Source organism: Microcaecilia unicolor, chromosome 3 (genome assembly GCF_901765095.1).
Source record: "Microcaecilia unicolor chromosome 3, aMicUni1.1, whole genome shotgun sequence".
Lineage (NCBI taxonomy): Eukaryota > Metazoa > Chordata > Amphibia > Gymnophiona > Siphonopidae > Microcaecilia > Microcaecilia unicolor.
The window spans coordinates 35,573,193-35,598,316 of NC_044033.1; the positions used below are offsets into that span (position 1 = coordinate 35,573,193).

General features: G+C 41.4%; 1 protein-coding gene and 1 non-coding gene across 2 annotated transcripts in view; one reads left to right on the forward strand and one right to left on the reverse strand.

Moving 5' to 3' along the window:
* PPP1R21 (protein phosphatase 1 regulatory subunit 21) overlaps positions 1-25,124 on the forward strand; it is a 200,592-nt gene that overhangs the window by 162,266 nt on the left and 13,202 nt on the right. The window contains exons 19-21 of the mRNA XM_030195830.1: positions 8,640-8,756; positions 15,312-15,410; positions 21,569-21,697. Coding sequence (XP_030051690.1) covers positions 8,640-8,756; positions 15,312-15,410; positions 21,569-21,697 — 345 coding nt within the window. The remainder of the gene's footprint in view (positions 1-8,639; positions 8,757-15,311; positions 15,411-21,568; positions 21,698-25,124) is intronic.
* On the reverse strand, positions 8,015-8,086 carry TRNAP-AGG. Its single transcript has one exon. It is a non-coding gene; the product is annotated as a tRNA-Pro (tRNA).

Below are 25,124 nucleotides of genomic sequence, written 5' to 3' on the forward strand. Positions count from 1 at the left end.
TTTTTGGAATGTACATGTGCTAGAGCTGGTGATAGAGATGTTCGTTTCAAAATCTTGCTGATCAGAGCTCAACTTAAGGGTACTTGGGCTTGAAAAAGTTGGGAAACACTGCCCTAAAGCAGAAACTGTCATTAATCGGCAAGGGTTCCACATAATTTTTACTGCCAACTTCTCTAAAACAGCATTAAAACGCAAACATTTGCTAGCTATAAGGCCCATGGGGCTGGTATGGATTATCCTACTTCACCTGTCTTTGAGTTATATTAAGCGTCTGGGATCTCCATGATTTATAAACATTTAATGAATTTAAAGAATTTAATGTAGAGGAAGCGTGGTAGCCGTGTTAGTCCACTCTTAAGGTTATCAATAGAAATCAAACAAAATAAAACATGGAAAAGAAAATAAGATGATACCTTTTTTATTGGACATAACTTAATACATTTCTTGATTAGCTTATCAAAACATTTCCTACACAAGCGCAACCTCACCTGAAGAAACTCATACCAAACCAGCCTTCTGTGGGCAGATTCTACATGCTACCCAAGATCCACAAACCGGGAAACCCTGGCAGACCAATCATATCAGGTATTGGCACACTCACGGAAGAAATATCTGGATTCATAGAGGGAATTCTGAAACCTCTCGTACACAAAACTAACGGCTTCATACAAGACACCACAGACTTTCTGAATAAATTGAAAAATATCAAGCAACTACCACCTAACACCTTTCTGGTCACGATGGATGTAGAATCACTATACAGCAACATTCCACATGCGGATGGTATAGCTGCATGTGGAAGACTCCTAAAAAAAAATCCACACTGGACCATCAATACTCACCAGAAACTATTACAAAATTAATCAAATTCATTTTAACTCACAACTACTTCCGCTTTAACAATATCTATCTACAAATAATGGGCACTGCGATGGGCACCAGGACAGCACGCCAATATGCCAACCTTTTTATGGCTGAGCTGGAAGAGACATTTCTGAATACACACCAGACCAAACCTCTAAAATACTACCGGTACATCGATGACATTTTTATGATTTGGACGGAGGGTGAAGAAACTCTGAAACAATTTTATTCTTCCTTCAATACATACCATCCTACAATCAGATTCAAAATTGACTACTCCCCAGAAAAAGTCAATTTTTTGGACACCACAGTCTCAATCAGTGATGGCTGTATACAAACATCTATATACAAGAAACCCACAGACAGATGCAGCTACCTCCACAACTCCAGCTTCCATCCTTCACATACAAAAAGATCCATCATTTACAGCCAAGCCACAAGATACCACCGTATCTGCTCTGACCCAGGGGACAGAGACAGACACCTTAAAAGCCTGACTGCATCCTTCAAACAGAAAGGCTACAACCCCCAAATAATCTCCAAGAATATTGCCTCCTCCCTCAAAACACCCAGGGAGAATCTGCTACAGTACAAGGAGAAAAAAGCCACAGACAGAATCCCCATTGTAGTGACATATAATTCAGAGCTGGAAAAACTGAGGAAAGTCATAAGAGATCTACAACCTATACTCCAGGAGGATGAATTACTGAAAGAGAGATTCCCATCCCCACCAGTACTGGCCTTCCGACAGCCACTCAACTTAAAACACAAGCTAATCAGAAGTAAACTTCCATCACAGACTGAAAAGGAACAGAAGGGCGCACTTCCCTGTAATTTATCCAGTTGCAAACTATGCCAAAATATTTCACAGGACCCCACAGTCATCCACAAAGGAAAGATATTCAACATAAAGGAATCTTTCACTTGCTCATCTTCCAATGTGGTATATATCATTCAGTGTAAAAAATGTAACGAAGGATGCTATATTGGAGAAACAGGCCAGATGCTTAAGACAAGATTCAATTTACATAGACATCACATGAACAATACTGGTGCCAGTAGGGCTCCCACCCCTGTTGGTCAGCATTTTACAGGACCAGGACACTGTACCAGTGACTTCACAGTGAGAATCCTGAAAGGTAACTTTAAAACCATACAAGAACGTAAGACCTTTGAAGTCAGAATGATTGAATATTTTAACACGCAACAGAAAGGACTTAACAAGGATCTGGGGTTCCTAGCCCATTATAAACCATAAAGCTGTATTTCTCTGTTGATCACCCTCCCCTCACCTATCCACACCTATCCTGTTAGAATATCAATGATAAGCTTTGATGTCCCCATGCATACCTCCTACCCACCCTCATCCTCCCACCCTGTCAGACTGTCATAGTAATGCTTGAATGTTTTCACTTATATACACTGTCAGCTAGCACATTTGCTTATTTCCGATCTGATGAAGAAGGGCAACCTTCGAAAGCTAATCAAGAAATGTATTAAGAATTTAATGAAAATACACATTGAGTTAACTTTTGCACAGGAGCTACAAAGTTGCTCAATCTACTGTATGAGCAACATGTTGAATATCAGTGGTTCCTCATCTATAGTACAAATATAAAATGAATTTCCTATCCTTCATCTGGTGAATTAGGTAGCATTAAGAAATTTACTTTTCAGTAGTTATGACTTCATTATAGTTAAGAACTGCTCAAATTCTGTTGGATTTTGCAGTATGATATAACTGTGGACATGGCAGTTTTATGCACAACTGGTCTCAATACAAGTCATCAGTACTGGTACCAGCAACTGAACACATTATCAACTTTCCGGGTCATCCAGTCTGTGTGGCCTTTCTACATGTCTTGACTGTTCACTCTGCTTATCTCCTGTGCTGGGTTTGTCTTTTTCTTGTCTACTCTACTTCTCTTCCTGTCTCGCCTTGATCCTGTTGTTATAGGGTATTTGGACCTAGATGCTGGATGGCTAACCTGACAGCACACCATTTAACCAAAGTGATGACTAACCAGCCATGAATAATCTTACTAAACATAGATAGTTTAACACATCCTATTAAAAAGAAGGCCTGGACCTCATGGAAGAATGGGCAACGACATTAAAACTCAAACTGAACAGAGACAAAACCAAATTCCTAGTACTATCCAGCTCACACAACCCTACATCCTACCAGAATTTCACAATCAATCAACAAACATACCAAATCGAAACACTTAAAAATACTAGGAATCATCCTCGATAAACATCTAACACTGGATGATCAAATATCAGCAATCACATCAAAATGTTTCAGAACACTATGGAAACTAAGAAGGGTAAAAGACTATTTCCCTAGACACTCATTCAGGATATTAGTCCAATCAACGATACTATCACAACTAGACTACTGCAATACAGCATACATAGGGTGCAAGGAAAGCACACTAAAATCTCTACAAACAGTCCAAGACTGATGTTCAAGAAATCAAAATAGTGCAACCCCACTGCTTGAAAAACTACACTGGCTACCAATCAAGGCAAGACTATTTTTCAAAGCATGCATCCTAATCTTCAAAATATTATTTGGAATGGCACCCGACTACATGCTGGACATGATTGAGTTATTACAAGAAATGCAAGCCCCGAAACCAGAAACTACCTACTTCTACATCTACCCAACTACAAAACCGTCAATACAGCAGGGTTTAGCTACTTGGGCTCCAAATGGTGGAACTCAATACCAAAAGCAATAAGAGCTATTCCAAATCTCCTCCAATTTAGGAAAGAAATGAAAGCATCTCTTTTCAAAACAATTCTACTACTAACTACTAACAAATGAATAAATAACTCCAAAACTATTTTAAAAAATGACAAAAACTAACAGCTGCCTTTTCCCAGCCAAATCATCTTTCCATATCTATATAAATAAAATCCCCCCTCAGACATTCTAAAGCTCACTCCATCTGTCCTGAACTCCTGTCCTCCTGGTAGGCTGGGCTATTCGGACTACTCACCCTCAGTCTCAGCCACGCCCCATCTGCACATAAAAAGCACCCTCAACATTCTAAAGCACACTCTGAGGCTTCAACAGTTCGTATGTTCGAAGCTCTGTAACCATTTTTAAGCACACTACATCTCTGCCCCGCCCTGACCTATCAGAGAAGGGAGGAGTGTCACAGCTGCACCGCTCTGACCTATCAAAGGGAACTGAAACAGGAAAAGGGAGGAGCGTCACACCGAATGATGGACCTATCAGAGGGAAGTCAAATAGAAGAAGGGAGGAGCGTCAGAGGCCAAGGGAACGGCCGTATCTACATCTCATAGGTTTCCTTGCTTTCTTTTCAGTGTATTGCAGCTGCAGCCACTTAGGTAAGTCTAGCAAGCCTGTCAGCTACTGAACACAGAAAGCAAAAGATAGCATGTGGGAACTTGCTCCATTTTGTTCTCTGGAATGCAGTGATTATTATACAAATGGTCTTGCTTTCATTATTTTGGTAGGGGCTGCCTTCATGACTGTCCACAGTCCCCCCAGTCCTGACACCTGACAGGGGGGACAGGGAAGGACACTCACTGTCTCACATAAGCACTCGCACACACTCATTCTCACATACACACACGCTCTCTCACAGACACACTCACACCCACTCTCTGTCACCCACACACACTTGCACATTCTCACGCTCACACAGTCACTCTCACAGACACTCTCTCAAACATATACACTCCGCGCAAATCTTGCTAGTGCCCGTTTCATTTCAGCCAGAAACTGGCCTTTTTTACTAGTACTCTTGAATAACCACAAGAACTACAGAAGTCCTCCCACACTTCAAAGCAAGATTGTAACTTCACCACAATGTAAATTGTAAGCCACTTTGAACTGAAACTTGTTTTTGGATAATAGTGGGATATAAGAATGTGTAAATAAATAAAATTAATAAGATAGCTCACTTGGGCAGTCCTGGCAGGGAAGAATCAAAACAATTAAAATGATTCCCTTCCCCCCTCCCCAAGGTTTTTGATGTGCTCTTTATGCTTAGAGCACTGCTGCACCAAGATGGCTCTTGTGAAAAGTAGCTAGTGCACCCCATTCCTCTCTTGAGGTTTACTCCCCAGGTTTACCATAATTTTAATGCAGCTCACCCTTTCCATGCCAATCGGATAACAAAATTACAGTGAAACCATTTTAAGTCAATTCTGCTCTGATACAACCTAGCCTTTAAAATAACAAACCTGCCCTCTGGTAGAGCTACAGGACAAATGTCATCTTAATTTGTCACAGTTCTACAAATGGATGCAGCTGTCCCGTTGTATAAGAACATAAAAGAAAGATCTAAATGTATTAGCACCTTCCCCGGATATAGCCAACGTAAGCATGATTGTACAAGCCATGGATCACACAGCAGCTTTTTTTCTGCAGATTTTTGACAGAGGCAGCATGTAGTGCATGTGGAATTATATAAAAAAAAAAAGGTATGAGTCAGAAACTGGAAGGCAAAACACAAAAGTAAGCTAGGTGAAGTTCTGGAGTCCGGCTGCATTACCCTTAAGTACATAAGTATTGCCATACTGGGAAAGACCAAAGGTCCATCAAGCCCAGCATCCTGTTTCCAACAGTGGCCAATCCAGATCACAAATACCTGGCAAGAGCCCCAAAAAGTACAAAACATTTTATACTGTTTATCCCAGAAATAGTGGTTTTTTCCCCAAGTCCATTTAATAACGGTCTATGGACTTTTCCTTTAGGAAGCCGTCCAAACCTTTTTTAAACTCCACTAAGCTAACTGCCTTTACCACATTCTCTGGCAACGAATTCCAGAGTTTAATTATGCGTTGGGTGAAGAAACATTTTCTCCGATTCGTTTTAAATTTACTACATTGTAGCTTCATCGCATGCCCCCTAGTCCTAGTATTTTTGGAAAGCGTGAACAGACGCTTCACATCTACCCGTACAACTCCACTCATTATTTTATAGACCTCTATCATATTTCCCCTCAGCTGCCTTTTCTCCAAGCTGAAGAGCCCTAGCCGCTTTAGCCTTTCCTCATAGGGAAGTTGTCCAATCCCCTTTATCATTTTCGTCACCCTTCTCTACACCTTTTCTAATTCTACTATATCTTTTTTGAAATGCGGCGACCAGAATTGAACACAATATTCGAGGTGCGGTTGCACCATGGAGCGATACAAAGGCATTATAACATCCTCATTTTTTTTTTCCATTCCTTTCCTAATAATACCTAACATTCTATTTGCTTTCTTAGCCGCAGCAGCACACTGAGCAGAAGGTTTCAACGTAGCATCAACAACGACACCTAGATCCCTTTCTTGGTCCGTGACTCCTAACGTAGAACGTTGCATGACGTAGCTATAATTTGGGTTCATCTTTCCCACATGCATCACTTTGCACTTGCTCACATTAAACGTCATCTGCCATTTAGCTGCCCAGTCTCCCAGTCTCGTAAGGTCCTCCTGTAATTTTTCACAGTCCTCCTGCGATTTAACGACTTTGAATAACTTTGTGTCATCAGCAAATTTAATTACCTCACTAGTTACCCCTTCTGTCTGCAATATGCGACTGTTAATTCATATCTTACTCTTCTTTGTAACTCTCTTCTCAAACGTTTATAATCTGTTCAAAACACTGCTATCTGGATCGTATGTCATGTTCCTAAGTTTGATTACAAAACCCCTCTGTTCATGCAATATCACTGGCTTACAGTTTCATAAAGGAGCCAATTCCAAGTACTTTGGTACATAAGGCTCTATACTCTGGAACCCCTACTTAAGTATCACTGATACCTTCTTTCTTCTCCTCTCATTTTCTCTGATCCTCTTTGGTTTTTTAGATTAGTTATCCTCCTGTCCAACTCAGCATGTCTGATGTATACACCTCATGGGGCTTTTTTTTTTTCTTGGCGCATTGTTGTAGAACTTGCTTCTTGATCAGCTTCCGCTCGAGTCATCATGTTTGCTCTTAAGACTCATTTGTTTACCCAGGCCTGTGGAGATGCCACCTGAGATGGGAAATATGCAGTTAGCGTGTTAGTGCTCTTTCTGTTTACTCTGTTCCATCCCACTTCTTTCTCTTTACTCTTATAATTATGGAGTTCCTTTCTATTTCTCTATTTTAATTTTGTACACCGCCTTGCTACATTTTAAAAAAGGTGATATACTGAATCCCACATAAGTATATTTTCACCAGTCCTATGGCTGGGTTAAGTTTTCGTGCCTAAGTCCATATGCGCACATAGACTCAGTTGTGCTAATATCCAGTGAAGAAAGTAGGTGCCTACTTCACTGTATAGAATATATGTGCCTGTACATACAGTAGGTGCACATTTATAGAATTACCCCCTTTGTGTCTTTCTATATAGAAATTTCCTTTCATCAGCTAGCTAGCTAGAAGACAAGTAACCATTTTCACCTCCTTTTTACTGAATCTACCTATGTTCACTGATCCACCTTTCCTTCTTTCTACCCTCCCTTCTCCCACTGTTAAAACTTCTACCTTGTGTGACTGTTACCTTTCCTGTTTTAATTATTTGCTTTTAATTTGAGCTTGTAAACCACACTGTAATGTTTGTAGGAAGGGTGGTGTAGCAATTCTAAATAAACCATAAACTGTCTCTCTTACCAGTTTTTCCTATACTTCAGTTCACCTTTCTGTAACTATTCATGTTTCTGGTTTTGATCAACGTGTGATTCCTAGAATTAACACTTGTATTTCCCACTGAATTTGTGCATTTTCACTTGTTTTTCCGTGTTTACGGATCTCTGCACTAGCTTGCCGCATACCCTGCACCTTAGACCAGTTCCTCATAATATTTTATTCAACGGAACATATTTTTTTGGTGGGGGAAGAGAAAAAAGGTGAATGTGGTGTACAAGGTCATGAACATTCACTGGCCAGTTACATGTTTGGCCTCTAGTAAATGTATCTGGTGGGCATACACTTTTGTAGTAACCTCAAGTAGCTCATTCTGAGTTTCATAAGAACATACACATAAGAACATAAGAGTAGCCATACTGGGTTTGACCAGTGGTCCATCTAGCCAAGTATCCTGTTTTCCAAACTGGCCAAGCCACTTCACAAGTACCTGGCAGAAACCCAAATAAAGCTCGACTAGTACCCAGGTACGCCCCTCCTCCAGCTGAAAGCAGGCTCGTCTGGGAGTTGAACCCAGGACCTCTTACACCCTAAGCGAGAATCATAACCCTAGACCAACGAGCCACTGGACTGCTGTGCTAAAACTGACACGTTCACGGTGCTGTTATAAGAGGCTAAACATGCTGCCATTGATTGTGGTGCTTTAATAATTCAGGGCAGGCTCCAGACTGCTTCAGCTCACAGCCATACCCTGTAAAAGTTATTTTTGCCTTGTAAGGGCACAGCTGCGTTAATAAAAATGGTTACATACCTTTGAGGAAAGGCTTCAGCATAACTTACCTGTGAGTTGTCTCTGAAATGATATGATCAGCCATCTCAATGTTTTAACTTTTTTTTATGAATGCTTTCTAAAACGTCTTATTTCTTTATATATCATATATCTTTCTTTACAATATCTGTTGCCAGCCTTTGGAATTATAAATATGATTCTACCTAACAGCTGGATAAACATATTTATTACAGGAGCATTCAGCAATGGAAAGGATGAATTAGTGTCTGTTATCAATTGACAAAGAATAAATTTGGTCTCCCAGCCTCCCCCGATTTCATTTATAAGTAATGAATGCAATGTTGCCTTTAATTCAATAGTTTAATTGTAATCATTTGTACTGAACAGAGTTCAGATGCAGAGTCTCGTGAAGCTCTAATAAAAAGTCACTACATGGCAAGAATAGTGGAACTTACAACACAACTACAGCTGGCTGACAGCAAAGCAGTGAATTTTCATGCAGAGGTAAGCAAAGGTACAAAGTTCATTTTTCCAATAATTGAATGCTTTATTATGCGGTTTACCTCGGACGTCATTGAGAGCCCTTCAAGTGGCCCAGAATGCTGCTTCTCATGTGATTGGTTAGTAGGGGAAGGATCTATACTGAAACATATTTCTCCATAATTATTGAAACTTCATTGGCTTCCAGTTGTTTAGTGAATTCAGTTTAAAATATTAGTTTTAGTTTAAATATATATTGTCCATCTAGAGCACTGAGATCCCAGGATAAATGTTTGCTGGATGTTCCTTCTTTCCATTGGGTTCGTCTAGAGGAAGATCTGACACACATGTTCTTTTAGTGCAAGGAAAATCTCATTAGAAGATGCCGTCTGTGGCTGCTCGTGAGAGGATAGTGTGCACTGTCCTTTACAACGCCGTTGCAGGCATTCTACAGGCTTTTCTCCCTTACGTTTTGAAGCAATATTGCTTTATATTTCTGATTCAGAGTATCAAAAGTCACACTGTGTTTTGGTTATACTGTGCCCCTTAAGTAGCCCCTGTGCGGGCAAAACATGGACCACATCAGGTAGTTTTATAATAAAGACGTCTTATAATTTATTGTGCTGGATTCTCTGATTGGACGGCATCTTCTAATGAGAGATTTTCCTTTCACTATCCTTCTGTGATAGTGTAAGTTTCAGAATCAGTTTCTCTGTGATAGTGTACAGTGAATACTTTTTATATTGCTACTCTGCTGATTTTCAGACTCTTGATGCAGGCCTTCGAGTCTATTGAAAATTTAATAAAGAATTTGGTGACTCCTTTGATGTGAGAGTTTTTGTTTGGCCAAGTCCTTGTTCTGTGTGACACCCATGGAGGGGACTTCTTCTGTTGTTTGTTGGATATACCTTTATAACATGATAACAGTGTCAAAATGACTGTAAACATTCCAGATGCTTCCCATAAAGTTACATGAGGATTATTCCACACTCAAATCATTATGCCAGAATTTGTGGCAAGGAAAAAAAGCAAGGGTATCCTTACAAATATTGTTTACACTTAGAAAGAAGGAAGGCTTAGGTTTAATGGCTATTGCCTGTGGTTTGACACATTAGTGACTGGTTTTGAGCCAAAGATTATTTCTCCTGTTTGGCTACTGCGTCTACTTTGGGTTCTACATGGCACCATAGTGCATTGTTGCATTATCAGCCACCCTCACATCTATATATTAGTAAAAGCTTTAAGAGTGACCTGGCGGAAACTAAATAAACATTGTACTGGTTCTTCTGTTTCATCACTATTGCCAATTGTTGGAATTCCTAATTTTGTCCCAGGCTTACAGAATGAGGCATTTCAGAGGTGGAAGAGGAGCGACCTTTAAATACATGTTTAGTGTAGTGACTAGTCCTAGAAAGATGACGCCAATTTCTGATTTACAAAGGAAATATAATATATCCGAGTACAAGCAGACCAGTTGTATTCTCACAGTTGAGTGACGCTATCTGATGGAACCCGATGCGGATGCTGACCAACGAGAAGATTGTAGAAGCTTCTAGCAGCAGCCCACCACGCATGCGCTGATGCCTTCCCATCCAGTGCGTGAGTGCAGGTCCCTCAGTCTTTTTTTTTTTCTGCAGAGCAGAGAGGACACATTTTCTATCAGCGTTATTCTTTTTCTCTGCTTTTGCGTGCCTTCTTATGCAGGTATTTTCCCCTTTTTTTTTAGTCTTTAATTTCTCTTTTTATTATTTTTCCTCAGTTCTTAGTGTTTTTGGCCCTTCAGGTTTTTTTTCTTTTTCATGGCTCAATAGTCTTTGGCCTGAGTAACAAGATCTATTTTAGCTCTGTCCCTTTTCATAGTCCAAAATTGAGGAATTTAATTTGGCCGTGATTCTTTTCTGGATGTCCAAGAAGACCCCTAGTGGCTTAAAATGGTGCACCCAATGTAATCGGGTGATTTTGGTAATGGACCCGCACTCTTGTGCATCAAGTGCCTTGGGCCTAACCATACCGCTTACTCTTATTCTTTCTATTTAGAAATGCATCTGAGGACATAGAGGGCTCGTCAGGTCCAACTTGAGAGACGTTTTGGCACCTTGAAGGCTGATCCATTGACATCAGCACCTGAAGTATTGACCTCATGGCCCTTAAGACTTCAACAACCACTGGGAGTACACTGGCTTTGGAGGTCAACACCTCTCTTGACATCAGGAGCTGAAAGTAAGCCCTGGGATCGGTCAGCATCGGACCCGACACCGAGGGAGCGTACAGATTCGACATAGTCCTTGTCGGCACCGAAGGACCATGTTGCTGAGCATCAGGGGGAAGCCCAAGAAACAACCATCTGTCCTCTTCAACACATGGTATCAGGTGCTTTGGGGCATCAGCATCACTGATACCTGAGCAGCGCTGGCACCAGGAGGAGCGCTTCCCCTCTTTGATAGAGGTGCTGATGCACAAGACTCCGAACAGCCAGGTTTATGCTTGTGGTTAAGCACCAAAATCTCAGACTTCCTCTGTCCTGGTTTTCTTGCCTTTGCTGATGCCGTCCGTCAATGAGCAATACTGAGCCATACTCTGAGAGGAGCTGGCGCAGATACTGTAGATGCAATGTGATCAGGCATTGAGGTCACTTGAGCCAACTGCGGATCAGCCCCACATTCTTCCTGAGGCTCCATCAGTGCATGCGGTGAGATCCATGATGTTGGCACATCGAAGGGCATCGATGTTGACATTGACCCATGCAGCACTGCTCTCAACATCAGGAGAGGAAGCTTCCCCAGAGTCTGATGGTAGGACTGCACCTCGGCGCTCTTCAGAGAGGTGGACATGGTTCCACTGAGCCGGGGCAGGCGCAGAGTCACTCAGTCTGTTCTGAGTACAAGGAGTCTGATTGGGACCACTCATGGGACTCAGAAGAAGACCCTCATTACTTCTCGGAGGAGTCTTATGAGGTCCCTTCTGATCCCTCCCTACCTCAAGAGAGGTGTAAATCTCTACCTGAGGGTCTCTTTCATTGGTTTCATCAAGGAGATGGCTTCAGCCATCCTATTTAACATGGAGATGGAGGAGGAGCCCAGGGCAGAGATGTTAACTGTTCTGGACTGAGTCAATTCATTTCAAATCAATTCTTGTATAACCGCTAATATCCCCCTTCCAGGGTTCAATGCGGTTTACATTCTAGGTGAGACAAAAGCAAATAGTGTGAGGTTTGAGAAACATTAGAGACTAAAAACATTAAGGAAAGGATAATGGATGATAGGAGGTAGAAGTCATGATGGATTGTTATGAAGCAGTCTTTGGGAAGAGAGAGGTTTTTAGCCTCTTCCTGAAGTTGAGGTAACTGATGGGAATAGGTAGAGAGTTCCATATTTTGACTCCAAGAACAGGGAATAGAGAGCTGAAAATCTTCAGATTTTTTTTTTAATTGTCTTTTGGAACAGTGATGCTAAAATCAGTTGCTGTTTCAGTTCAGACATGACTGGACCAGACATAGAGAAGCAGTTTTAGTCAGCAGTTCAGAGGCGAAGCCCAGTAGGATTTGAAAAACTAAGTAAGCAGCTTTGAACCTGAGTCTTTCTGCTATGGAAAGCCAGTGCATTTTGTTTAGACGAGTTGAAACACTAGTATATCTATTCAATCTGTGTATTAGTCTAGCAGCTGTGTTTGGTATGATTTGCAGTTTTTTCTGATATTGACACTTAATACCAAGAAATAGAACTTTACAGTAATCCAAGTGAGGTAGGACTAACATTTGGACTACTAGTGCGAAGGCTTTTTGGTCGAAGAATGATCTGACTAGATATAGCTGTCTCATTTTGAATAGTGTTTTTTTCCATAGCTGCTTAATATGGGAAGTGAAAGTGAGTGAAGAGTCGAGCAAGACCCCTAGTACTCTAGTTTCAGATTCAACTGTAAAGATTTGACCGTCGGTCAAAAATATTAATGATGGGACCTCAACTCCCTGATTTCAGAACCACAGGACCTTGTTTTTTTGTGCCTTCAATTTCAGTTTATTGGTCAGGGCCCAGGTGCTGACAGCAGTCATACCATTCGCTGCAGACTGAGTTGGATCTATGTTTGATGCTGTCACTGGTACGAGAAGCAGGACGTCATCCGCATAGGATAATAGTAGTTCATTAAGTACCAGGTGTATTGAGGCAAGGAATGACATAAAAAGATTGACCTAAGTGATTTTGAAGAACAGCACTTCTTGGACAACCATGGCACGATGGGTAGAGTGCATAATTGAAGGTTATGGCTTCTATAATACAGTCAGCCCTTTACAGAATATTCTTTATGTAAAAACTAGTAAAAAAGGCCCGTTTCTGATACCAATGAAACGGGCGCTAGCAAGGTATTGGCTTCCTGCAATTATTGTTTTGAAAGGGATTTTTAGGAGAAATGTGTTGTGATGGTAATGAATAATTGACGTTGTATTATGTGTAACCTGTTTTTTTTGTGTGTTGTGTGTGGGTGTGAGAGATTGAGAGATGCTGATTCTGCATGTTGGAGCTTGTGTATTGATGGTGGGGGGTGGGGTAGTGTGTGGGTGTGAGTAATAGATTGAGATATTGATTCACCATGGCAGAGTTTGTGTGTGATGTGGTGTTGTTTGGTAGGAATGTGTGTGTGTGTGTTAGTGAGAGAGTGAGATTTTGTTGTTTTTTTTGAGTTTGTGTATTAAGGGGGGTGGGAGGGGAGTATGTGGGTGTGAGTGAGAGAGAGAGATGCTGTTTCTCCATTCAACAGTGTGTAAAATAGGCATGTTTCTGACGCCAATGAAACGGGCGGTAGCAAGTTTTCCCTTGGAGTGTGTATGTTTGAGAGAGAGAGAGAGTGTGTGTGTGTGTGTGTGTGTGTGAGATGGAGTGTGTGTGTGAGTGAAAGTTTCTGTAGTATGAAGTCATGTTGCCGAGTGGAGCTCTTCCTCTGAACTCAAGGACCTTAGCATTTGCTTCTTTTTATCCAAGCAGGGAGCAGGCACCAGACAAATCTTCCAAGTGCAGTCAGATATTTGGGTGTGATGTCGTGGGCACAGAGCTCAATAGGAGTATTTGGGTTTGTTTGCGCGCTGGGTCAGAAGGCTCCGGCATGTCTGTTAGCACACTAAGCTCCGGTATTGTTTCAGTGTTTGGAGGCAGGAGCTTGGGAAGGGGTAGCAATCTGGATCTGCGCCTCCGTGGTCCGGATCTCGGACAGATGGCACCCTAAACTCACCGCTGCGTTGGCTTTTTTGTCCACGCCACTGTCGCTGCTGCGGTTGTCCAGCCAGGATGTTGCGCTGGGCCAGCCTTCTGCAACTCCGTTCAGCCTGGCCTCGAGCACGCTCACGTTTCCGCCATTGGAGGCGAGTACGTTGAATCCGGGCCCTCGCTTGCCACGCTATCCTTCAACTCTCATGAGTATCATTGCTCCACCCTTGACGTCATCACGTTGTGATGCGAGGGCGGGGCAGACGCTCATGGAGGAAAAAGGGATCTACACCATGACCCTTTTTAGAACGTTGGGAAATGAGGCGTCATTAGAATGTTGGAGGTGCGTTTTATATAGAGAGATGTGTTATGTAAATTTCTGCACAAATGTTAGTTTCTCTGCCAAAATAATATTGTAAGAAAGTTTTGTCTGCTATAAAGCAGCAATTTTGGATAACTAAGGCCCTTATTTTAGAAATGTCTTATCCGTTTATAAATAATGATGTTTACATGTGTAGATCATATATATGTGTAAATACAGATTTGAGAAAGCTGCTATTTAAATGTGGAGATCCACACCATTCAGGGATTTAAGTGGTGCATGGTTTGGGACTAAAATCTACATATATATGCCCCATTTTACAAAGGGAACATACATGTAAAGGTAAAAATGTCTACATGAGGCATGCATAAGTTTTAAAATAGTGCTCATTTTGGCCAAGGCTTTACACGAGGGATTAAAGGGGCTCATTCTCATTAATCTCATATAGTTAAAATTGCAACCTCAATTGGTGGCACTTACATCTGTAAATTTGTAAAATGGGGCAGCTACACTTAGACTTTATGAAATTGCCACTTCTGTATGTAGGTACAGCCACCTCCTCTTGGAAGCTGCGGGGTGGGGTCTGTGCCATTCATTTTTTATATATATATAAACCCATGTCCTCCCATGTACCTTCCCCTCCTGTCACATTCTGTTTCTGTGCCATCTCTGTATTGAATTGTATCCTCTTGACTTAATGTAAGCCACATTGTGCCTGCTTATGTGGGAAAATGTGGGGTAAAAATGCACTATATATATATATATATATATATATAATAATGTTTGTGTTTGTATATATGTATATGTAAAATAGCTGTTTTGCTGCACTTGCCAACAAATACACATGAACTCCTGAAAGTATTCTTTAGAAAAAGCTCTGTTAGCAAAGCTTTTTCTAAAATACCACTGGAGCAGAGTATGTCCTAACCCGGACATCTCAATTCTGATATCTGCATTCTATGTAAAATGGGCTATACACCACTGAAGGCTGAAGTTTGATGTGTAATAACCCTTTTGGGGTGGGGGGAAAAACAAGATTAACTGAATTTTCTTATTTGATAGTGTCGTGCACTGGCCAAAAGGTTAACTTTGGCTGACAAGTCTAAGGAGACCCTCAAAGAAGAGATGCAATCAGCTGGCCTGAATATCAGCAGACTGCAGGTACATGTAATTATCATTATTAAAGTTCATTTATTTTTGATATACTGCTGAATGGCGTGCTTTCTCAGTGGTTTACAATGGCTCACAGATAGTATGAAAGAAGTAGAACAGAGTTGAATCCTCAAAACATTAAAATGATAAGAAAGAGAAAAAACTAAAATAGTCAATCATATTCAGAACTCCCCATAATTAAGCCCCCTCCCACCCACCGAACCACTCATAGATGAATGAAACAGAGACCCTCAATTTGTTTCATGGATTTCTTTAAATATGTTTTAAGAGTATTTTAAAAATTATCAAATGTAGATTCCTATTTAATGTACATAGGGAGAACATTCCAGAATACTGGGCCAACCATCCTAAAGACTGTGTCAAATACTGTTCCATCTAATAATCATAAATGACAGTTATACCAGGAGATTCTGTTTGAGTAATTGTAGATTCATAGTGGAAGCATATAGGATTAGGTACTGGGCTAAAAAATGCGGTAGGCCTAGGTTATGAAATTTTATATACAAGACAGAATTTTTAATCAAATCCTCACAGACAAACATTTGACAAAGTCCTTCATGAGAGACTTGAGAAAATTAAAAAGCTATGATTGGGAACTGGTTAATAGAAAACAGAGGATGGGGTTAAATGGTAGTTTGTCTCAATGAAGGAAGTTGAATAGTGGGAGTGCTCCAGGGATCTGTACTGGGACTGGTTATGTTTAACATATTTATAAATGATCTGATGTTGAGAATGACGAGTGAGGTGATTAAGGGCTCCTTTTCCCTCATTTGAAAGAGGCTGACCTCCTGTACATTAATGCTACAGAGGTATTTAAATGTCTCTATCATATTTCTTCTCTCCCGCCTTTCTTCCAAAATATACATATCGAGAGAGGTTAAGTCTGTCTCCATACGTTTTACGACAGAGACCACTGACCATTTTGGTTGCCACCCTCTAGACCGACTCCATCCTGTTTATAGGTTTTTGTAGATGCAGTCTCCAGAATTGCACACAGTATTCTAAATGGGGCCTCACCAGAGACTTATATAAGGGCACTGTCGCCTCTTTTTTCCTGCTGGCCATCCCTCTCACTATGCACCCGAGCATTCTTGTGGCTTTGACCGTCACCTTTTCTATCTGTTTGGTCACCTTGAGATCCTCCGACAGAATCACCCCCCCCCCCCCCAATTCACGCTCTTCTTTCGTACACAGAAGTACTCCATGCCCTATACTACTATACTGTTCCCTTGGATTTTTGCAACCTAATTGTAGGACCCTTCATTTTTTAGCATTAAAGTTTTAGCATTAAAGTTGCCAATTGTTGGGCCATTCTTCAAACTTCACCACATCCCTCTGCATGCTATCCACACCTTCCGGGGTGTCCACCCTATTACAGAGTTTGGTATCATCTGCAAAGAGACAAACCTTACCAGACAGGCCATCTATAATATCACTCACAAAGATGTTTGAAAAGAGCTGGCCCAAGGACTGATCCCTGTGGTACTCCACTGATAACATCCTTTTCCTCAGAGCAAGCTCCATTTACCACTACCCTCTGTCTCCTTCCACTTAACCAGTTTTTAACCCAGTTAGTCACTTTAGGACCCATACCGAGAGCACTCGGATTACTTATCAGATACCTGTGAGGAACCGTGTCAAAGGCTTTGCTAAAATCCAAGAACACCAAATCTAGCGCCCCTCCCATATCCAATTCTTTGGTCACCCAGTCAAAGAAATTAATCAGATTTGTCTGGCAAGTCCTGCTTCTAGTGAAACCATGCTGTCTTGGGTCCTGCAGTCCATTTGATTCTAGAAACTTCACAGTCTTCCACTTTAAAAGCTTTTTCATTAGTTTACTCAGACCACTGATGTCAGATTAACAGATCTGTAATTCCCAACCTTCTCCTTACTTCCTCTTTTATGCAGAGGGTCCACATCCACCCTTCTCCAGTCCTCTGGGACCACTCTAGACTCTAAGGAAGCATTGAAGAGGTCTGGCAATGGAGCCGCCAAAACCTCCCCCGAGTTCTTTGAGCACCGTCTAACGTATCCCATCAGGCCCCATCGCTTTGTCTATTTTTAGTTTAGCTAGCTCCTCACGAACACAGTCCTTTTGAGTGCTGCCACTAAAGCCTCGTGCCTCAGGAAGGAATGGAAATACCAACCCAGTGCCTGTAGAGGTTGGATGCTGGTGTCACAGATGCAACAGAAGAAGCTGATTGTGCATGCAGCTCTCAAGCGTGGAAGACGTGATTACTGGACACACATTATATGAAAGATCCTAGGTCAAAGTTATGTATCACTATAGTCTAGTATTAACAGATGTGAGTGGTTCTGTCACACCTGCTTTATCATCCTTCTCATAGTGCTTTAGATTAGCATAGACAGACCATCAAATGTCATAGTATCAAAGTGCACAAAAAGAAGTCAATCACCATATTACACTATACCACAAACAGCTATACAGCGAACAAAGTAACAGGCTTCAAGTATTGGAAAAAAACCCACAAACTTTATTCTGTAGTCCAAGAGAAATCTAAATTAAATTTCAATACATAAGCCTGTATCAGGGACTGATTTACACAGAATATATGAAGTCACAATAAAGAGAGCAAAGTTAAAAACAATTATGAACATCTAAAAATTGCATACACAGTTCAACTCCAGTTCTAATTACTTTGGAAGAAATTGTGCTTAGGCAGGATGATCTTAGAGGAAAGCTCCCTCCTAAAGTTCTGATTTCCACTCACTGCTCCGGCTGCTACCCTAGATTCTACCTCTCCAATGTCTAGTCCAGGTTGTGAGCTGGAGACACAAGGGAGGGGTACAGCAGGATTTGGCAGGCTTTGTGTCAGATGGAGGGTGCTTTGTCAGTTGAGGCTCCTGAGGAGTCTATAGTGAATAGCAGTGATTGTGCTCCAAATATTCAGGACCAAATAAGTTCAACTTATTTGGGTGATGTTTTTTTTATCTGTTGCTGCACTCCCCCCGAAGGAAGTAGGAAGTTACAAACATGGAACTTGGCAAAATGATAGCTGAAATGGACTCAACTTTATCTGGTGGTTTATCTCAATTGTGTCAGTTTGGGGAGGAGGCAGTTTTAAAATTGGCCTGACCCTAGTTTAAAAAAAAAATAAAAAATAGAAATGCTTAGTTTTGCCTAAAAGAAATGTTTGTTTCAGAACAAATACTTTTTTCAGGTTAAAGGCACAGCCACGGGTGTCACAGTTGCCCCAGACATGATGAACCTTTGTGTAGGTTTCTTTGAAGAACGGTTTTTGTCTGATTTACCCTTTCATGAATATATTCAGTTTTGGAGTCACTTTATTGATGTTTTTTTAAACTATGATCAGGGTCTGTTACATAACTTAATGATTTTATTTTTGAATGGTTGAATTCCTGTGATACTAATCTTAAGTTTACTTTCCTTTTTATGCATCTCATCCATTTTTTTGGATTTGACTATGTCATACGGACGATGGATTTTCATATAGCATCTTCCGTAAACCTACCAACAGGAATACCTTGTTGCATTTCTCTAGCTGCCATCCTCATAAGCTACGAACGGGCATTCCTTCTTGACAGTTTTTGCACTTGAGACATATTTGCTCTACGGTGCAAGAATTTGAGTCAAGCTACGGATTTAATTCAAAGATTTCTGGACCTTGGTTAATCCCTATTCTAGCCTGAGAAAAGCCTATAAAAGAGCACATTGGGCTGAGAGGACTTACTTATTATTACCATCTGTTTGTGAACCTTCTGATAGAATTACTTGTATTCTGCCTTATTCACCCATGGCACACAAGGTACATTCTGTGTTTTTTTTTTCCAATATTTGGCATCTATTACAGTTGCATGGTTATTCCCTTCATGTTTTTTTACCACCTTTGGAGTCTTGTAATCAGATAGACACACATTTGGGCCACTATCCATGCAACTACTGCTGTGTATGTAGCTCCTGTTTTTCAGGTTTGGCTTTAGTTTTAAATGGTTTCTCCCATGCACGGTGTTTTTTTATCATCTTGCCCACCGTCACAGGCAGTCTGTTATTTGGTGTCCTTGTAGCCTTATTTATGTAAGGAAAACCATGCGCTCTATCAAAACTAGAATGACTGAAGATGGGCCGACTGCAATGTCAGGGTGTAAATGCTCCATTGGTTCAACACTGTATGACAATCGCATTCATTTAGTGAGTTCAGGTTTGCAGCCCTTGAAGTGTTTCCCACCACTTTATAGAGTGGTGATATCAATGCCAGTTTGTTACAACACAAATGCTTGTGGATTTTCACGCTGTCGAGGGTAGAGCCTTTTGGAATAACCATCAATTGGTGAAACAGCATGGGTACCTCCTTTTTTTTTTTTTAATTATATTTATTTCTTTTTCAGGTTTGCCTTCGTTTTACATCTATGGTCGGCTATTTATGCATTTTTGGATTGTTTCTTTAGCTTTGGTACTGAAAGTTCTTTAGGGCTCGGGGGTTATCCCAATGACAAGGAAATCGAAGAAAGCAAGTCTTTAGAAACACCAGATTTTCCACCAAAATATCTGTTAGCCTTGAATTATGTGGACTCGCAATATCCCCTGCCATTGATAATATCTATTCACAGGGCACGCTGGTTGATGGGCAGGATAGGAAATGCTGGGTGACTTTGGCCAGGTCTAAACAGACTCAGGACTTGTGTGCTCAGTATGTCGATGAGTCTGTGGTCTTAGTGGGCTCAGCAAAGTACGTTGCACAGAAATTTGTTTATGGGTCTCAGTTACAGCGGATTGGTGCTAACCTCTGCTACTTATTGCTATGACTGGGCCTCTGTCAACAAAGATAGTCCAGTTGTGTGCCCATGGGGAACTGGTGGATAGAGGTGTGCAAGGAAGTAGCAGCTGACAGGGTGTTCTTGATACTGTTTGCTGGCTGGTTTACATGGAAAAGAAAACTGCATATGGAATTACTTTTAGTATTGGAAACTGCGCTAAAACTGAAGCACTTTTTTTTTTTTTTTACTTCACCCTTAGAACTGATTTTTAACTACAGCCCTAGAGGTGAAGTAACATTTTTAACTTCCTCTTACTTCATTGGAAGTACATGTTAATTTACAAATTAAAAAAAACAAAACAAAAACTAACCATCCATTAACTTGGGCTTCTCAGTTAGGGACCACAGGCCTTGAGAGACCCAGATTTAAACACCCCTCTGCTTCTGATACCTCAGGCCAGTTAATAGTGAAGAGAAGAGAGCAGATACTCTAAGCCTTCAACCCCAATGTCTCCCCCCTCCCCCCCACAGCAACAACCATAACCATCTAATCAGCAGTCCTAACTGCGCCCAGTTAGTTATCCAGGTAACACTGAATATCAGCCATACCTGGATAACTTCTGGGCTCCGCCAAAGACCCAAATATTAGTGTCTGTACCCAGATAGGGACTACCACTGTATATCTTGAGTCCAAAAATGCTAGCAGCGGTCAGCCTGTCAAAAAATGCTGACTACCTCGAGCTCAGTATTGCCCAGTACATCATTAGGTTTATGCATTATTGTGCCTTTTTGATTCCACTAACCTATTAATGTCCCCAAATTGGTTAAGGGGTCAGTTGGTGTGGTAATATGTTTAGGTGCTGAGGGTAGGTGACTTGAATATGGAGGGTGTATTAGGGGGTGGGGAGATTGGGTGTACATAGAAGAGGTGCATTAGGGGTCGAGTTAAATATGTGGCTGGGCTGAGTGGGGTGCATTAAGAAGGGGGGCTTGGAGGGGAAGCTAGAGTTGGGAGGAGTGGTTTGTGACACTCGTCTCTGGCTCGGAGATTCCAGGACAGAGTCTTTCTGGCTCGGAGTCATGTACTGGACCAGAGAGCCTCCAATTTTTAAAAAAAATTAAAGTTAATTCAGTTTTTAACTTTACTATTTTTTTTTACACATCTGGATGGTTTAAAATGTGAGCTAAACTCTGGTTTAGATCACCTTTTATACATAAGTATACCATTAGCACTGTATTTTTTAAAAACATGAGTAAAGTAAAAAGCATGCACATTTTTCACATGTTTTGACTCATGTTTTGTTGCAATGTGGTCTTAGAATTTATCAGAGTTAATTCTTTTGCATAAACAGGAGATATTTGGCCATTTATATGGTGTTAAGTTAACTTTTCCTGTATTTCAATGTTCAGGATGAATTAACCACTACAAAGAGGAGTTATGAAGATCAGTTAAGTATGATGAGTGACCACCTTTGCAGTATGAATGAAACGCTATCTAAACAAAGGGAAGAAATTGATACCTTAAAGATGGCTAGTAAGGTGAGTTGGTAAATTGCTGAAATCAAGATGTATCACTTCAGCTGACCCAGTAGCTCAGATAGTAAGTGCTGTGCACTTCCGTGTGAAAGGTAGGGTTCCAGTTCCTGGGTCAGCTTGAATTGGGGAAACTATAAAGCCAGCATTCATAGCCCTGAAAAGGGAGTTATGCATATTGACTGGCTTGATGCTTAGATGGACAAATTAGGGTCTCATGGTGGTCAGGTTCTGAAGGAAACCAGGCTTCTTGTCCTCTGGCCCACAGTGGTCATTGCAATGACACAGTGAAAGTATGTGTGTGGGGGGAGGGGGTATATAAGATAGAGGGGAAAACCCATGGGTTCTTTGAATTTAAGGATCATTGTGTCCTGTCCTAGCCTGGTTTTGAATGAACTGGAAGAAATAGGAGCAAGAAAGTATTGCTGGGTCAAAAAAGCATCATCACTCTGTCAAAAGTCAGATGGAGATACTATGTGGATGATATAATAAAGTGGGGATAAAAATGCATTTAATACAATTTTTTAAAAACTTTTGTGCTTATAATTGACTTACTACACCAGGTAGTAAAGCTAATCATATGCAGGTCATACTATACTAAGAAAAATGTGCTAAAAATGAAAATAAAAGGAAATTGCACTTAAATAGAAATAATTCCTTTTCTGTTAGTATTTGTTCAATAGTTTCTCTGAGGGTCCTCATTCAAGACCAGGTACCCTTTGATCCAGAACCCTTGGACATAGAAGATGCCTGTTAGCGTTTGAACTTTAACTTCACTTTTGAAGTTAATTTTTCAACGCTTAAACAGTGTTGAATTTAAAGCACTTTACTAGGTTTTGGACGCATTAGTTATTCGCGGAGGAAAAGCAGGAGCATTCTATTTTCTAGAAATATTTGGAAGCAGTCTGCCGCTCATGCATGCATCTTCTCACCTCTCATCGTCATGCAGCACCAAGTCAGTCTTAAGTTTTTTTTTGTTTTAATTCTTTATTTATAATTTTAAATTATATACATTAAAGGATAAACCTTGTACAGAAATTCAGGTAGAAATCAAAGACTTGTTATTCCAAAAAGTTCACATAAACTAGCTTTCGCTGAAAATTATTTAAAGAAGAATGGAACAATTAAAGAAAATATACACATGAGATAATTATAACCTTTCTTAGACCCCAATTATAAACGGAGGGGGAGAAAAGAGTTAGAGAAGATTAAATACAAGCAATTTTCAAAATAGAAATTCTGGCTACATTTTCCTCCACTTGTTTCATCTCTACAAACAATTTTAGTTGTTCCGGTGTAAAAAAGATGTATTTAGTTTGTCCCAGCCTCACCACACACTTACATGAGTAGGCAAGAAAAAATGAAGCCCCTATATCTATAGTCTTTTGTTTTAATGTCAGAAATAATTTCCTTTTTTGTTTTGTAGCCTTGGTGATGTCAGGATAAATCCATATTTTGGAACCATAGAATTGAGCATTCATATTTCTGAAATAAAGCTTTAAAATAGCATTATAGTCCTGCTCAAATACCAAAGATACAATCGTTGTGACTCTGTTAGTTATAATATCTGAGGATTGTTCCAATATATCAGAGATATTTTGTAAGTTTAGGTTATCTTCTTCAGGGCCTTGCACTCCTTCTCTCTTTTTGGGAATATAAAGCGAATGCTACATACCTGTAGAAGGTATTCTCCGAGGACAGCAGGCTGATTGTTCTCACTGATGGGTGACGTCCTCGGCAGCCCCTCCAATCGGAATCTTCCTAGCAAAGTCCTTTGCTAGCTCTCGCGCGCCCGCGCGCACCGCGCATGCGCAGCCGTCTTCCCGCCCGAAACCGGCTCGAGCCGGCCAGTCCAGTATGTAGCAAGACAATACAGCTCAAGGGAAGACACAACTCCAAAGGGGAGGCGGGCGGGTTTGTGAGAACAATCAGCCTGCTGTCCTCGGAGAATACCTTCTACAGGTATATAGCATTCGCTTTCTCCGAGGACAAGCAGGCTGCTTGTTCTCACTGATGGGGTATCCCTAGCCCCCAGGCTCACTCAAAACAACAACCATGGTCAATTGGACCTCGCAACGGCGAGGACATAACTGAGATTGACCTAAAAAATTTACCAACTAACTGAGAGTGCAGCCTGGAACAGAACAAACAGGGCCCTTGGGGGGTGGAGTTGGATCCTAAAGCCCAAACAGGTTCTGAAGAACTGACTGCCCGAACCGACTGTCGCATCGGGTATCCTGCTGCAGGCAGTAATGAGATGTGAATGTGTGGACAGATGACCACGTCGCAGCTTTGCAAATTTCTTCAATGGAGGCTGACTTCAAGTGGGCTACCGACGCAGCCATGGCTCTAACATTATGAGCCGTGACATGACCCTCAAGAGCCAGCCCCGCCTGGGCGTAAGTGAAGGAAATGCAATCTGCTAGCCAATTGGATATGGTGCGTTTCCCTACAGCCACTCCCCTCCTATTGGGATCAAAAGAAACAAACAATTGGGCGGACTGTCTGTGGGGCTGTGTCCGCTCCAGATAGAAGGCCAATGCTCTCTTGCAGTCCAATGTGTGCAGCTGACGTTCAGCAGGGCAGGAATGAGGACGGGGAAAGAATGTTGGCAAGACAATTGACTGGTTCAGATGGAACTCCGACACGACCTTTGGCAAGAACTTAGGGTGAGTGCGGAGGACTACTCTGTTATGATGAAATTTGGTGTAAGGGGCCTGGGCTACCAGGGCCTGAAGCTCACTGACTCTACGAGCTGAAGTAACTGCCACCAAGAAAATGACCTTCCAGGTCAAGTACCTCAGATGGCAGGAATTCAGTGGCTCAAAAGGAGGTTTCATCAGCTGGGTGAGAACGACATTGAGATCCCATGACACTGTAGGAGGCTTGACAGGGGGCTTTGACAAAAGCAAACCTCTCATGAAGCGAACAACTAAAGGCTGTCCCGAGATCGGCTTACCTTCCACATGGTAATGGTATGCACTGATTGCGCTAAGGTGAACTCTTACAGAGTTGGTCTTGAGACCAGACTCAGACAAGTGCAGAAGGTATTCAAGCAGGGTCTGTGTAGGACAAGAGCGAGGAGCTAGGGCCTTGCTGTCACACCAGACGGCAAACCTCCTCCACAGAAAGAAGTAACTCCTCTTGGTGGAATCTTTCCTGGAAGCAAGCAAGACGCGGGAGACACCCTCTGACAGACCCAAAGAGGCAAAGTCTACGCTCTCAACATCCAGGCCGTGAGAGCCAGGGACCGGAGGCTGGGATGCAGAAGAGCCCCTTCGTTCTGCGTGATGAGGGTCGGAAAACACACCAATCTCCACGGTTCTTTGGAGGATAATTCCAGAAGAAGAGGGAACCAGATCTGACGTGGCCAAAAAGGAGCAATCAGAATCATGGTGCCTCGGTCTTGCTTGAGTTTCAACAAAGTCTTCCC